Source organism: Schistocerca americana, chromosome 1, assembly GCF_021461395.2.
Source record: "Schistocerca americana isolate TAMUIC-IGC-003095 chromosome 1, iqSchAmer2.1, whole genome shotgun sequence".
Lineage (NCBI taxonomy): Eukaryota > Metazoa > Arthropoda > Insecta > Orthoptera > Acrididae > Schistocerca > Schistocerca americana.
Genome location: NC_060119.1, coordinates 1,254,428,170 through 1,254,444,866, shown reverse-complemented (window position 1 = coordinate 1,254,444,866; position 16,697 = coordinate 1,254,428,170). Strand labels below are relative to the sequence as shown.

The 16,697-nt window shown below is 41.8% G+C and overlaps 1 protein-coding gene across 1 annotated transcript in view; it reads left to right on the top strand.

Annotated features, from left to right (window-relative positions):
* The window catches only part of LOC124598711 (maternal embryonic leucine zipper kinase-like), a 425,764-nt gene that overhangs the window by 107,113 nt on the left and 301,954 nt on the right, over positions 1-16,697 (top strand). Inside the window, exons 9-10 of the mRNA XM_047136020.1 lie at positions 4,877-5,026; positions 9,989-10,055. Coding sequence (XP_046991976.1) covers positions 4,877-5,026; positions 9,989-10,055 — 217 coding nt within the window. The remainder of the gene's footprint in view (positions 1-4,876; positions 5,027-9,988; positions 10,056-16,697) is intronic.

Here is a 16,697-nt window from a genome sequence, read left to right as displayed (position 1 = left end):
ATTATCAGTTAGGATAAGTGGGCGTAGGCAGATTGTGTATACTGGCAACACACAATATCCTGTTGCAAAGCATGCTCTACAACATGACAGTCATGACCTCAGTGCCTGTTTCACAACATATGCCATCTGGATTCTTCCTCCAGACGCAAGTTTCTCAAAACTCCACAGATGGGAACTAGCACTACAACGCCATACCTTTTTATGTGTGTTCAATGTGCCCCCTTTGAGATGCACGGCAATGTCAATGCAGTATTCAAATTGTTCCCACACTGCACTGGGCATGTTTTGAGGTACAGCTTCCAACAGCTACTGTTATGTGATGTCTCAGTTCATTCATTGTTGTTAGTGATGGAGGCACATAAACAGTCTTTTATACACCCCCACAAGAAATAATCACATACAGTCAGGTCCGGTGACCTTGTAGGCCAGTAATGTAAGGCTGAATCATTTGGTCCAGTGCAACCGATCCATCGTTCAGTAATCGTTTGATTTAAAAATTCCCGTACTTCCAGATTGCAGTGTGGTGGTGCCCGATGCTGTTGGTAAGTGAAGTTGTTTGAATCAGTCTCCAACTGTGGGAAAAGAAAGTTCTCAAGCATTTTGAGATATGTGCTTTCTGTAACAGTGTTGTTGGTAAAGAGAAATGGACCATGTACCTATTCCCGTGAAACTGCACAAAACATGTTAATTTTTGATAGTCCCCCACATGTTGTACAACTTCATGTGGTTGTTCTGCACCCCATTTCCTCTCACATTATAACGGTTCACCTTTTCGTTTTATCATTTAAACTGGAGTTTGCCTCATCACGAAATACTAAGTGTGGGAGAAAACTGTCATCCTCCATCTTGCCGAGAACAAAATTACAGAACTTCACATCTTGTCACCTTCACGTAGAGCATGCAGTAGCTGAATTTTGTATGGTTTCATGTGTAAATCCCGATGGACATCGGGGCGTGTTGAGTGGCATGCCAATTTAGAGCGGCGAGGTGTACATTTTGTCCAGTGTGTCCATTGTAGTCCGAAGGATGATAAGGTTGCCACCAGTGCTTTCATCTTGGCCTTTGAGGGTGATACATTGCCTGAGAAGGTCAAGGTGATGGTCTACTGGTGTGATGTAAAGCCCTATATATCTCCCCCCCGATGCGGTGCTTTAAGTGCTGGAAGTTCGGCCAATGTCTTCCCATTGTACTTCCAGTGTCACATGCCGAGATTGCGGATGCCCATCACATCCCAATACTCCATGTGCCCTGCCTCCCATCTGTGTCAACTGCGGAGAGCACCATTCACCTTGCTTGCCTGACTGCAGGATTCTCCGGAAAGAAAGTAAAATCATGGAGTACAAGACCCTGGACAGACTGACCTACACTGAGGCTAAGAGAAAATTTGAACGCCTGCGTATGACATTGTCTTATGCTGCCACTACAACAGTTCTGGCACCATCAGCTCCGCCAACCCAGGTCACCTCTCAGAGCTGGAAGACTACAACTGCTCCCTTGATGGTGGGGGGCCATTTCCCTCCCTGTTGCTCCTGCACCACCTACTTTGGGAGCAACAACCCCCAACCATCTGGGACATCTGTCCCCACTTCTAAGCCAGAGAAGTGTAAGTCTTATGTGGCTTCTCTTGCTAGGGAGGGGTCCCTTGGGTCACTCCCTTCCCAGGTTTCTTCTAGTGGGAAAGACGACACCTGCCAGTGGCTGAAGAGCCCAAAAGCAGCTGGTCGTAGGGCCTGACGCTCATCCTCAGTCCCGGAGACTGAACTAGTGATGTTCTCCCAGCCAGGGAAACCCAAGGAGCAGCGAGAGAAATCCAAAAAGAAAATCCCTAAGACCAAGGAAATTGCAGTGGCACCCACACCACGGCTACCTACAAGCTCTGTGGCTGAGGATGGGTGGAGATTTTGGCATCCGCTTATGACCTAGATCTCGCCAGACCCTCAGACACAATGGATATAGACTGCTCAGGCAATAAATTGGTGGCATCAGGTGACTCTGAGGCGTAAACTGCCTCATTGAATGTTCCATGTCTTCCCAGTCTCACGAAGTGGAATTTCGGAGGTTTTTTCCACCGCCTGGGTGAGCTACGGCAACTGTTAAGCTTTACAACTGCTATCTGCATTGCCCTCCACGAAACCTGGTTCCCAGCAATGCGGACCCCTGCCCTCCGCGGCTATAAGGGATATTACAGGAGCCGTAGTGACTATAATAGTGTGTCAGGCGGAGTTTGCGTTTATGTCACAAACTCGGTCCGTAGTGAACATGTGCCCCTTCAAATCCCTCTTGAAGCTGTGACTGTCAGAATAAGGATGATGCAGGAAATAACTGCCTGCAATGTATATCTTCCTCCAGATGGTGCATTACCCTGAATGTATTAGCTGCACTGATTCACCAACTCCCTAAACATTTCCTACTTTTGGGAGATTTTAACGCCCATAACCCCTTGTGGGGTGGCACCGCGCTTATTGGCTTTGGCAGAGATGTCGAAGCTTTACTGTCGCAATTCGACCTATGCCTCTTAAATATTGCGGCTGCCACACATTTCAGTGTAGCTCATGGTAGTTACTCGGCCATTGATTTATCACTTTGCAGCTCAGGACTTCTCCCATCTATCCACTGGAGAGCACATGACGACCTGTGTGGTAGTGACCACTTCCCCATCTTCCTGTCACTGCCCCAGCATCAGGCACACGGACGCCTGCCCAGATGGGCTTTGAACAAGGCGGACTGGGGAACTTTCACCGCTGAATCTCCCCCTCATCGTAACATCGATGTGATGGTTGAGCAGGTGACTAGCACAATTGTTTCTGCGGCAGAAAACGCAATCCCTCACTCTTTAGGGTACCCGAGGCTTAAGGCAGTCCCTTGGTGGTCGCCGGAAGTCGCTGAGGCAATTAAGGAGCATCGGCGAGCTCTACGGTGGCATAAGCGGCACCCTTCCCTGGAGCCCCTCATAGCCTTTAAACTGCTCTGTACCTCACTACCTTATCAAACAACGGAAGCAGGAGTGTTGGGAGAGATATGTCTCCACCGTTGGGTGCCACATGTCACCTTCCCAAGTCTTAACAAAGATCAAATGTCTTTTCGGGTAGCAGGCCCCGACAGCTGTCCCTGGTGTTACCATAAATGACGAATTATGTACCGACGCAAACACGATTACCGAGCACTTTGCGCGAGCCTCTGGGTTGGAGAACTTCCTCTCATTCACTACACGCTGCAGTGAATCGTATAATGCCTCATTTACAGAGTGGGAGCTCCTCAGTGCCCTTGCACATTGCCCTGACACAGCTCCTGGGCTTGATCGCATGACTAAACATCTCTCATCTGACTATAAGTGACATCTTCTCTTCATCTTCAACCGGATCTTGTGCAATGGCATCTTTCTATCATAGTGGCGGGCGAGCACCATCATTCCGGTACTCAAACCTGGTAAAAACTGCAGTTATAAGGGTTACAAGACATGAAAGGTTAGCGATAGTTGAGAAAAGAGTGACGGGCTTGGAACTTATTCACTATGGTGCATTGAGCAAGTTGTGAGGAAAACCAATGAGAAATTTGGAAATGAAGTTAAGAGTGTAGGTGGTGAAAATTGTACAGGGGGACCAAAGTTGTATCACAGTAAGCAGGTTCAAATGGAGGTTGGTTGCAATTGTTAAACAGAGATGAAGTAGCTTTCATCGGATAGTCTAGTGTGGAAAGCTGTATCAAGCCAGTCTTTGGACAGAAGACCACCATAACAAGAAATTTGCTGCATTCTTTATACACTGCTAACTGTACTGTGGTGCAAAGACACTACAGAGAAATTCACCAATTCACAATTCATTCACAATTCAGTTCTCTCTCTCTCTCTCTCTCTCTCTCTCTCTCTCTCTCTCTCTCTGTGTGTGTGTGTGTGTGTGTGTGTGTGTGTGTGTGTTGGTAATTTACTGTAGTTTGTTTTGGTGTGATTTGTTTGACGCACATGGGTTTTTTAAGGAATTATTGTTGAGAATTTATTTTTAGTTGGAAATTTTCTTGTACACGTTAAGGCTCATATGTGGAGAATTTTGATATAAACAACAGCCTGCAAGTAATGCAACCTTTATTCTGTCTTGAAATAATGAACTAGTACATAAAGTACATATTGCTTAATATATGCTGTCTTTTATGGTGAAATGCTGTTTTAATGTATGGGTCATATCATTGTAGTGTGCTACAAAATGAATGACACTGATGGGTGATTGAAACTGTGTACTACAATAAAATTCCTCTCAGCAGAAAATGGAACACTCATTTCATCCCTTTGTAGGTGCATTTGTTTTGTGGCATATCACAGTGAACATGAGTACCACTCAACATGCAATAATGTGTCACAGCTATGGAGCTGGAAAAGGACAATTTGTCACAATCCTGAACCATTCCCTGTCAACATACTGTTTCCCAATTATGCGTAGTGCATTTTTGACACAAGTATGGTTCCTTGTTCCCACATATTGATGTTATGCTGCAGTGGAAAACTGCCATGCATTTAGGAAAATCAGTATTTTCCACAGTATTAAAAAATCATTCCAGATTGTTCATTTCAGAACATACCAGTACTGAGGTCTTGAAATGATGGTTTTGTTGTCAGCTCAAAACCAAGTAGTTATTTTAGGGGTTCCCCTGATATTATTCTATGTCATTTTCCAGACTTTTGTACTTTTTATTTGTCGCAATTGCTACATTGTATATTAATTAGTATAATGTTACCTTCTGCAAGATTTATAAAGAATCGAAGGCTAAATATTGCTTTTTAGTTTAATGTTGATTTTCTGTAACTTAGTGTATTGTATGGTCTATAAATACTTATATGCAGGTGGTTAAATTGTGACTGAATTTGTCAGGACATCGTATTTTATAGCTCTTCGAAAGAAAGCTGCCAATCCTGATCGAGCTATGTGTGATGGAAAAGAAAATAGCAGTGGTTTCTCGGAGCCTGTTGCTCCGACACCACAACGGAGAGCCCACAAGAGGTACTGGAGCCCAGGACTGCAAGAACCTCCTTCTCCTGGTAAGGTTTCACTTGTCAGTATTTCTTTTGCAGAATTCCATGTGTTACCCTGCACTGTTGATAAAAATACTGTTTATAAAGTTCCGTAAAACTTTTTCATTCATTGAACTTGATGAAACCTGCCTACCTAAATTTGTGAGTGATCTCTGGCAGTTGTGTAATGCTCACACACACACACACACACACACACACACACACACACGCACACGCGCACACACACACACACACACACACACACACACACACACACACACACACACGTTCCAAACCCCAGATGCTGTTTCAAGTATTCATGTTACAGCCTGGGGCCTTCAAATGAAGGAAAAGCTCAGTTAATATATAAGTCTAAATTTCTTGATTTCGGTTTTCCTTGCTTCTGTAATGCATTGATGTTTATTTATCAAATGGTTCCTCCACTCAGTGTATGGATACTTTTCTCATCATTGCTGAAACTTGGCTAATGTACTGTGTTTGATCCTGTTGCTAGTATTGGAATGTTGGACATTTAAAAAGAATAGTTTTTCCGAACAAAAACTATGACTAATCTACCTACAAGTTCTCAAAAGAAAGTTATTAGTTTTTGTGTGAAACAGATGTTAAGGAATGGAGTAGTCAATCAGACTGATCATATTTTAGTGATTACACGCCACTCCGTGTCAGTTATGGATGTACGGAGCTGTAGAGGACCAAAACTGTGACTCAGACCAGACCACTTTGTGATAAAATCAGTCTTGAGAGAAAACCTGTCACTAACAAATGGCAACAGAATAGTAACGGTGATGAAATGTAATACAGACAAACTGAAAGTCACTGATGAAGTAAAAAAATGCCAAGTAACAGTAAGCAGAAAGTTGAGCAATGAAGAGACCGCAGTAGGAGTAGATGAAAGGTGGAGCAGGATTGAAAAAACCATTAAAGATGCTGCAGAGGAAATAATAGTCATAAGAAGGAATAGAAGAACCCAGAAATGGTTTGATGAAGATTCCAGGTCAACAATAGAGGAAAAGAACAGGGCAAGAACAAAAGTGCTACAGAGAGAAACCAGACATAATGTGGAACAATATAGAGAATTAAGAAGAGCTAACAGACCACAAGAGAAAGAAAAGAGAGTGGACTAAGAAGAAATTTCAAGAACTAGAAGAGTTAAAGGAACAGAGTGAAACGAGAATGTTCTATCATGTTGTAGGCAAAATGAAGAATAGCTTCCAGCCAAAAACAGTGACCTGTTCCAGTAAAGATGGGAAAATGATAAGGGAGGAAGAATAGATAGTGGGAAGATGGGCTGTCTTTCAAGGATGTACCATGCACCAGCTTAGAAGATGAAGAGACAGCCACACAGGAGGAAAGAGTGGAGCTGGAAGTAGACAACGATACCAATGAGGCAAGAAACTTAACTCTACAAGAGGTCTCCCAGGCTGTGCACAAGTTAGAAAACAATCGAGCCCCATGGGAAGATAGCATGGTCGTTGAGTTAATAAAAGCTGGTGGTGAGGCTGTAATAAAGGAACTGCACACTTTAATATCAGATATATGGGAAACAGAACAGCATGTGGAAACTATAGAGGTATAACACTCCTAAGCACAGCTTATAAGATCTTCACAAGTATATTAAACAAAAAGATACAAAAGTGTGCAGAAGCCATACTATGGGAATATCAGTGTGGCTTTCGACCAGACAGAGGAACAACTGATCGAATATTTGTGAGAAGACAAAGGATGGAAAAGTTCTGTGAATATGATATAGATCTGCATTTCCTACTCATCGACTTCAAACAAGCTTTTGACAGCATAAATTGGCAAGAGCTATGCAGAGTAGTGGAAGAACTTGATATATGTGCAAACTAATAAGACTAATCAGAATGACAATGACAGAGATAAGAGCAAACGTTAAGGTCCTTAGCAGAAAAAATGAAAACTTTGACATTAGTAAAGGTATGAAGCAAGGTGATAGTCTCTCCACTGTCCTATTCAATATAGCCCTTCGTAGTGCAGTAAATAAAATCAACAAAAGATGCACCATATTTATGAAAACTAGCCAGATATGTGCATACACTGATGACATTGTTGTAGTTGGAAGAAATATCAATACACTCAAACATACTGGGCAATGGAAACAGAAGTATTAAAAATTGGCTTCATAGTGAATGAAAACAAAACAAAATATATGGTAATGTCACAATCTGAGGCCAGAAGAACCTCTTAAAGCCTAAACATCAGTGGGTAATGCTTCAAAGGAGTGTTCCCTCTTAACTACTTGGGAGCCCTAATAACAAATGATAACAGTATTGGAAAGGCTATAAGGGAAAGAATACAAGCAGGAAACAGAGCTTACTTTGAAAATATGCAACTTTTCAGAAATAGCCTTGTTACATAGTTTGGACAAGAAGAGAATAGAAGCCTTCGAAATGTGGTGCTACAGAAGAATGCTGAAGATTAGATTGGTAGGTCACATAACTAATGAGGAGGTATTGAATAGAATTTGGGAGAAGAGAAATTTGTGGCACAACTTGACTAGAAGAAGGGATCGGTTGGTAGGACATGTTCTGAGGCATCAAGGGCTCACCAGTTTAGTATTGGATGGCAGCCTGGAGGGTAAAAATCGTAGAGGGAGACCAAGAGATGAATACACTAAGCAAATTCAGAAGGATGTAGGTTGCAGTAGGTACCGGGAGATGAAGAAGCTTGCGCAGGATAGAGTAGCATGGAGAGCTTCTTCAAACCAGTCTCAGGACTGAAGACCCCAACAACAACACAAGAGAAACAAATAATTCCCTAGTCCGCCCAGCTATCACATACAGGTCAGAGGTGTGGACGTTGATGGAACATGATAAAAATGCACTAAGAACCATTGAGTGGAAAATACTACGCAAAATCTATGGGCCAGTAAGGGAGGAAGAAGGCTGGAGAATACACTACAATGCCGAATTACGAGAGTTAATATAAGGCAGGGACATAGTAAAATTTGTGAAATCACAGCGAATATGATGGCTAGGACACTTGGAGAGAATGGCAGAGGATAAAATTCTAAAGAAAATTATGAAAGTTGTGATCCATTCAGCTAGGTGAAAAGGGAAACCTAGAAGAAGGTGTATCAACAACATAATAATAGATCTCACCAGTATGGGAGTCCAGGGGTAGTAAAAAGAGCATCAAATAACTGAGAAGTGTGGAGGAAGATTGTTGAAGAAGCCAAGGCTCACCAAGGGCTGTAGCACTACTGGAAGAGGAGGAGGAGGAGGAGGAGAAGAAGAAGAAGAAGAAGAAGAAGAAGAACATAAGGAAAGAGAAAGGAATGTCATTTGTTCTCCTGCTTGACCTGTCCCAAGATCTCAAGGATGGAATTTCCAGTATTTATTCATCTCAATGTAAATGCCTGCCTGCCTCACTCACCTCGCTCCTCCTCTTTTCTCTCTACAACTGAAGATCTATAATAGCAACATTCTCTGCTCCACTCTTTCCTGTCTAGAATGTATAATTACTGTTTATTATGTTAAACAATATTATGAGGAGGGTAGGCAGCTACTCACTATGAAGACGACATGTTGACTTACAGACAGACAAAATAATGAAAAGAATGTTACATAGTGAGCTTTTGGCCAAACACACACACACACACACACACACACACACACACACACACACACACACACACACATGCTATCTCTGGCCTCTATTCCCAGACTGCTGTCTGGACAAAGCAGCTAGCCATACTGGCGAAGTGTGCGTGAGGTGTGCCTGCTTGTGCGAACGTGTGTGTGTCCTTTTATTTCAGAAGGAGTTTTTGGCCAAAATCTGGAGTGTGTAAATGTCTTTTTGATGTGCATGTCTGCATCTCAACGTGTCGTCTTTACGATGAGTGGCAATCTATCCTTCCCATAATATTGTTGATATTCCATCCTACACTTTCCATTGTTTATTATTTTAATAGTTCTTGTACTTGTCATGTGCAGCTATTTTATTTAATATGACCTTCCTACTTTCAATGTGTGGTTTTTTGACATTGTTAAGTGTTAATGTTACATCACTTAATTTATTTAGTTACTTGTTGCTTCTTGTGCCTACTCGACCATACTGTATACTGCATAGCAAAATTGTGCACATACAAATTAGAAAGATTTAAATCTTAATGAGACCATGAACAACATTACTGGGAGGGTCAGATCAACTCCTACTCAGTGGTTGCCTGTCCTGTCCAATAACACTCTCTTAAATATCAGAAGAAAAGCTGTCAGTATGCAAATTCTTGAGATGACAAACTCCTGTGAGAAATCTAAGTCACTGAGAAGTGGAATGGACATCCATTCCAGAACATCCAATTAATTGAAACACAATGAAGAAGGTTGCAGGATTTGATCTTTCCTATCTCGAATGCTTGAAACTCAACTGCAGTCGAATGGGGCAAGGGGTATGGAGTGACATGTAGAATTAATGGGATTATTATGAAACAGCTGCATGTAACTCTTGGCATGGAGAAACCATTAGTAAAACATATTGTGCAGAACTTCCCACTCCAAATGTTTAAAAGAGATCTGAGAGATCAGCGTGAAGCACTGTCATCTACTTGTCAAATTTGTGTTCATCTGTGAAAACATAGTGCAAATGTCCAGCTATCCAGGTAGCTGCTTTTTAGACGTGAGGTGTTCAGGTCTGTATTGCCACATCTCAAAATGCCCATTAAAAGTAAAACACTGTGCTATCAGAACCATTGCAACCTAGATATTTTTGTAGTGTCTTAAGATAATGGCAAGCATCAGGTGGTTCCTTCAACAGAACCGTGCTGAATTCCTTCTTCCAACCTTAACAGATCTTGCTACAGTTCTCTCTCTCTCTCTCTCTCTCTCTCTCTCTCTCTCTCTCTCTCTCTCTCTCTCTCTGACAAATTTGTACATAAGGAAAAATATAAAATATGACTGCCATGTTCCAATGAATAGTAAATGTACAAAAATGACATTTGCCTTTCAGTTCCAAAGAAGATGACACCTGGGTCTGAAAGGGAGAGCCAAGATTCTACCCTCCACTGCAATTTACAGTGAGTACTTAAAAATTCAAATTCCTCTGTTTAACAGTGTATGTTGCATATACCAAAAAACTGCTCGTTCAGTCTTGCCGTGGCCATGGGAGTGTACATTTCTCTCTCTCTGTGTGTGTGTGTGTGTGTGTGTGTGTGTGTGTGTGTGTGTGTGTGTGTGTGTGTGTGCGCACTTCTGCTTGAAAAAGAACTAGTCTCGAAAGCTAGTATGAATGCTGATTTCTGTGCTCCACACATCAATCCTCTATAGGTGAGTGGTTGTCTTTCCGTTATTTTACGTTTTGCTTCATTCAGGAATTTCCATGTTTGTTACAGACTGGTTTTACTTAGAAGAATGAATGGATAGCTCAATCATTTAAAACACTTAAAAGTGGTTTCAGCTGAAATACATGGTCCAACTGACATAACACAGCAGGCTGGTTTCATGTGAAAAGAAAGAATGAATATTTCAGTTAATATGCAGATCTAAAATGGACTGTGTCAATGGTTTTCATTTGGTCATTCCCACAGACTGATTTCAATCAAAAAATGAATGGGTGAATTGTTTAACTAGTACATAAAACTACAGCTGAAAGATTTTATTGTTTCCCAACAACCAGCTGAATTGATTATTTTCATTCAGTTGTTCCTGTCATTAGTTAGGGCCTGAGTTACATTTCTTTTGAAGAAGGCAAATTTTTTGCTGAAAAGAAAACAGTATCTACTTGTGAAATGGCAGGCACAATGCTACACTGCCATTGTTGCCCAAATTTAAGTAGAATTTTAGTATGGAGAGCTCCAGTCACACCTTTCTTCGAACAGTCATCACCTCAACAAGAAATAGTCAGCATGCAGCCATATTAAATATACACTATGTGATCAAAAGTATCCGGACACCTGGTTGAAAATGACTTATAAGTTTGTGGCGCCTTCCATCGGTAATGCTGGAATCCAGTACGGTGTTGGCCCACCCTTAGCCTTGATGACAGCTTCCCCTCTAGCAGGCATACGTTTAATCAGGTTCTGGAACTTTTCTTGGGGAATGACAGCCCATTCTTCAGGAGTGCTGCACTGAGGAGAGGTATCGACGTCAGTCGGTGAGGCCTGGCACGAAGTCAACATTCCAAAGGTGTTCTATAGGATGCAGGTCAGGACTCTGTGCTGGCCAGTCCATTACCGGGTGTTACTGTCGTGTAACCGCTCCGCCACAGGCCGTGCATTATGAACAGGTGCTCGATTGTGTTGAAAGACACAATCGCCATCCTCGAGTTGCTCTTCAACAGTGGGAAGCAAGAACGTGCTTAAAACATCAGTGTTGGCCTGTGGTGCGATAATGCCATGCAAAACAACAAGGGGTGCAAGCCCCCTCCATGAAAAACAAGACCACACCATAACACCCACTGTCTCCAAATTTTACTGTTGGCACTACACATGCTCGCAGATGACTTTCACTGGGCATTCGCCATACCCACATCCTGCCATCAGATCGCCACGTTGTGTACTGTGATTTGTCACTCAATACAACGTTTGTCCACTGTTCAACCGTCCAATAATTACGCTCTTTACACCAAGTGAGGCGTTGTTCCATATTTACCAGTAGCTTATGAGTAGCTGCTTGACCATGAAATCCAAATTTTCTCACCTTCCGCCTAAATGTCGTAGTACTTGCAGTGGATCGTGATGCAGTTTGGAATTCCTGTGTGATGGTCTGGATAGAATTCTGCCTATTACACATTACGACTATCTTCAACTGTCGACGGTCTCTGTCACTCAACAGTACATGTCCCTTCACATTTCCAGTTCACTGTCACATCAGAAACAGTGGAACTAGGGATGTTTAGGAGTGTGGAAATCTAGTGTACGGATGTATGACACAAGTGACACCAATCACCTGACCATGTTTGAAGTCTGTGAGTTCCGCAGAGTGCCCCTTCCGCTCTCTTACGATGTCTAATGACTACCGAGGTCGCTGATATGGAGTACCTGACAGTAGGTGACAGTAAATTGCACCTAATATGAAAAAATATGTTTTTGGGTGTGTCTGGATACTTTTGATCACATAGTGTAGTTGTAAATAAATTACATTGTAGCCCACTTACAAAAAAATATTACTTTCTTTTATCTGTTTTTAGAAAAAGATTCCTGCATACTCTGGAGTACAAATAAGATAGTTCTGAAAATCTGATAATGCTTCATATTTCTGCACTTAAACCAATATAAAGAATTGATCAGTTTATGCAGTACACTGAGGTGACAAAAGACACCCATAGTATCATGCACACAAGGTATAAAAGTGTTCCAAAACATCCCAAAGGTGTTCCATAGGATGCCCAGAAAAAAAGAGGAGGGGGAAAAAAAAGGCTACCAAATCCGATGCTAAATTTTATTAAAAATTGCATGCACTTTTCTCATCCAGTTCCTTGTTCTTGTTCTCTCTTCTCCTCCCGTCGTCTCAAGTTCCTTCACTGTGGCAGATAGTAGTGCCAAACAAATTCAGATTGTAGAAAACTTGGCAATTACTGGACCTGCAAACAACTAACAGTGAAAACAAAACAGGGTTGCCACAAGTTCTGGAAATCAGGGAATTTCAAACTTGTCAGGAAAATTTGGAAAAAAAACCACATTGGAAAATCACTTTTTTGTCTCAGTAGATGAAATGGTTTGTTTACCGAGATGTTATGCATCATCGCTGGTTGGGCACAGCTGAGTACGTGTGTTGCTTCCCTACTCCCTCATTCTTAATGCTTCTCCCCTTCCTACCAATCCACTCAACTTGCAGTCAGTGCTGCTACCACTCCTTACCACTAGCCAAGCAGCTGCTGCTGACGAGAGGCAGGGAAGTGTGAGGAGTGGTTTGTATGGATCTGATTCTCAGAGATTGTTGACGCAGCGGTTGGAGACGGTGGTCATGTGTGCACGAGTTGTGTCTGAGTGACTGTATGAACGAGTGTATGCTCTCGTTATCTCGCAAAGGATTTGATCAAAAATTTATTTGCGAGTGTGAAATTTGTCTTTTCTGCTTGCCTAACTGCAGCTCAGCAATCATCTTCACGATGAATTGCAACCTACCCTCATTAGTACTGACTCTCAGAGTCTTTGCGCAAGTTATCTGTTGCATCGATTGATCACCGCAGTCTCGTTTCGTCAGCATGGAGTCTGTGACACGTGAATTGCTGGCCATATGAGTGGACTTCCACGACAGGCCAAAACCGCAGGCTGTTCCTGTGGGCATCTCTAACGGGTGGGGCCTGCTGATCTGAAGACCACGGTTTCCCACTAGTGTATAGGCTCTACCCATTGGATCTAGTCTCGGCGATCTGCCCGCAGGCAGAGTCTGATTGCGTGTGGCGTAATGCGATGGATTTTCGTGGTTAATTGAAGGACCCAGGACTGCGGTGCTCCTCGGCAGGCCAGAGGCCACATATGATGGATTTCAGGAATTGTGACTGCCTCACTGCCAGTACAGTGAACAGTGCAGTGCTTTGTAGACATTTTATTTATTCTAGTACATTTTGGCACTTCAAAAATAATTTATATATTAGAAAGTAGAGACGATAAGAAGAAGACGATTGTGGCAGTCACTGGTGGTTTGTACACTATGTACTCATATATTTCTCAAAAGAAAAATTACACAATACCTGTAAAATAATAGATATAACACAGGAAATATGAATTTTTGTGACCAAATGATTTAGTTTTATTGGAATAAAGTAACGACAGTGATATTCATGAAACACACATACCATTTGGCTTGCTCTCTCCATCTAAAAACAGTTAATTACAGTAGATGATGATGATGATAATACTTAAGGGTTTTGCTCACTCAGGGGCGAAATATGGTAGTCCTTACATTTTTTTTTTGTCAACTTATGTCTCTCCTTATCCTTGATCTCAAAATTTGTCAGGGAAAAATGCTAAAATGTGTCTGGAAATTAAGGAAATATCATGGAATTTCACTTGGGGAAACTTGTGGCAACCCTGCAAAAGAAACAAAAAGAAGGGAAAAAAAACACTTTCATTGAGCTTGTCAAACACATGGTGGACAACAATCAATACCAGATTATTTTCTGCCGGCCGCTGTGGCCGAGCTGTTCTAGGCGCTTCAATCCGGAGCCGCGCACCTGCTATGGTCACAGGTTCGAATCCTGCCTGGGGCATGGATGTGTGTGATGTCTTTAGGTTAGTTACGTTTAAGTAGTTCTAAGTTTGGGGGACTGATGACCTCAGATGTTAAGTCCCATAGTGCTTAGAGCCATTTGAGGATTATTTTCCTTATCTTAGCCTGTTCATTACCTGGAGTTCCTGTATTCCTGTCCATAGTTACTTTGACATGTAGCTTCATTTAATTTATAGCATATCTTTGCATAAGAATTTTGTACTTTTGTATTTCTTACTTTTTCCTCAGTGATCTATCCTCTGTGACTCCTCTCCCGTCTGCCTAGTGGCTGCCCACACAAACATACTTATTGAGAAACAAGAAACATTAGTACTAGTTCATCAGTCTACCTTTAGTAAGGTTCAATTAAAGGCTGTGGGTATTGTGTCCTAGTTTTTGATCATCTCTTAGCACACAGGTATGACAAGAAAGCTCGATTACAAACAAACAAATCTCCACTCATTTTGAGCTCCTACACAAAAAATTGCCATCCTTTCATAGGATAAGGCCCATGTGCCTATTTGTCATCAGACATGCATAAACCACAAAAATCCTCTGAGACTTCCTTCATAGATAAGATCCAAATGCTCATCAGTTGTGAGCATTAATACAACACATCACTTCATCTCCCAAATGAAGAAAACACAACTCAACTCTTTCTCCCATCCAAGAATGTCACAAATTAAGAATATTCATGACTCGACTATAGTACGTGGCAAAGAATACCTGAGCATATCCACAATGAAGCACCCTATGTCCCTTCAAGATACCGGATCTTCACTTCTCTCATGAAATCCGTGAACAAAACAAGTATTAACGAGGCATCAAGCCTGCCACAAATAAAAACATTGCACAGTGTCTATCCACTATACTCCTATTGCTCTCTAGACCACTTTCCACCTTTCGAAAAGAAAATAAGAGGATAACATACTCCTCCCCAAGACAATGTAACTCTCAGATTGTCAACAACAGAAGGCGCAAATTCAGTACAGAGAACATTGTAAGGACACATTGGATAGTGGACACTGCAAATAATATTCATCTCTCCTTGATTCAACCAAAACACACAACAAGAATTTGATCTTATCAGTCTCAGAAATTCTTACATACACAACATAATTACAAAAAATTTATCCAGAGACAGAGTGGGAATTCTAAGCACTAAAGATTGGCACTGCTCATCTCAAGAATTTTGCTTTTGTTATCCCAATTTCTCTGACTATGTTAGCATGCACGATCTGCTGAACTCGCAGTGGCCTATTGTAAAAAGAGAGAAACTTGCAACACGGCATCTTTCCATGATCAGAATTGCAGCCTGCTATCTGAAATCACCTTATTTATGCGCCCAAATTCCTTCAAGAATTATTTTTGAAATGCGTTCAGCACAGTCCTTGCTGTGGCATACTGTAGTGGGGTCCATTATAAATTTTGAATTTAACTCGACCATTACCGAAATACAGCAAAAGCCACATCTTGTCATCATGTCAGATTAAGGACGTCTATCGCAATGTTAGCAAACAGGTCCTTGGCTTTAAAAATCATTTGGAGGAGGATTGGATGTCTGAGTGTAAATGGAATTTGATCAGCTGTAGGAAGGAGATCAAGGCAAAATTAAATATGAGTAAAACAAGACAACAGAAAACTCAAATGCAAGCGGAGTATGCGGCTACTGACTCTCAAATAAATGGGAGTGTGAGGAATGATAAGAGAAAGTGGATGGATGAGCAAGCTCTGGGAGCAGAGACAGCTGCAGCAAGGGATGATGCAAAAGAACTGTACCGCATCACTAGAATGTTATCCAAAAAAGGTTTCAATGAGAACAGACATGTGAAAAGCGAGGAGGGTCGACTGTTGATGACAGAAGAAGACCAACTTAGAAGATGGAGAGAACATTTTTCTGAAACCTGTGGAGAGAACATTTTTCTGAAGCCTGTGGAGAGAACATTTTTCTGAAGCCTGTGGAGAGAACATTTTTCTGAAGCCTGTGGAGAGAACATTTCTCTGAAGCCTGTGGAGAGAACATTTTTCTGAAGCCTGTGGAGAGAACATTTTTCTGAAGCCTGTGGAGAGAACATTTTTCTGAAGCCTGTGGAGAGAACATTTCTCTGAAGCCTGTGGAGAGAACAGAACATTTTTCTGAAGCCTGTGGAGAGAACAGAACATTTTTCTGAAGTCTGTGGAGAGAACAGAACATTTTTCTGACTCTTAAACAGAGAGCAACCTGAAGAGAGGGAGAGGCAATAGAATTTTCCAGATGCCAGTGACAGAATCAATGTAAACACACCAACTAAGACTGAAATTAAAATAGCTCTCAAATAGATAAAGAATGGGAAGGCTTCAGGAATGGATAATATTACACCCGAGGTTTTAAGTTCCATCTTTTATTTCCTTTCAAAACGTTGTTGTTGTTGTTGTTGTGGTCTTCAGTCCTGAGACTGGTTTGATGCAGCTCTCCATGCTACTCTATCCTGTGCAAGCTTCTTCATCTCCCAGTACCTACTGCAACC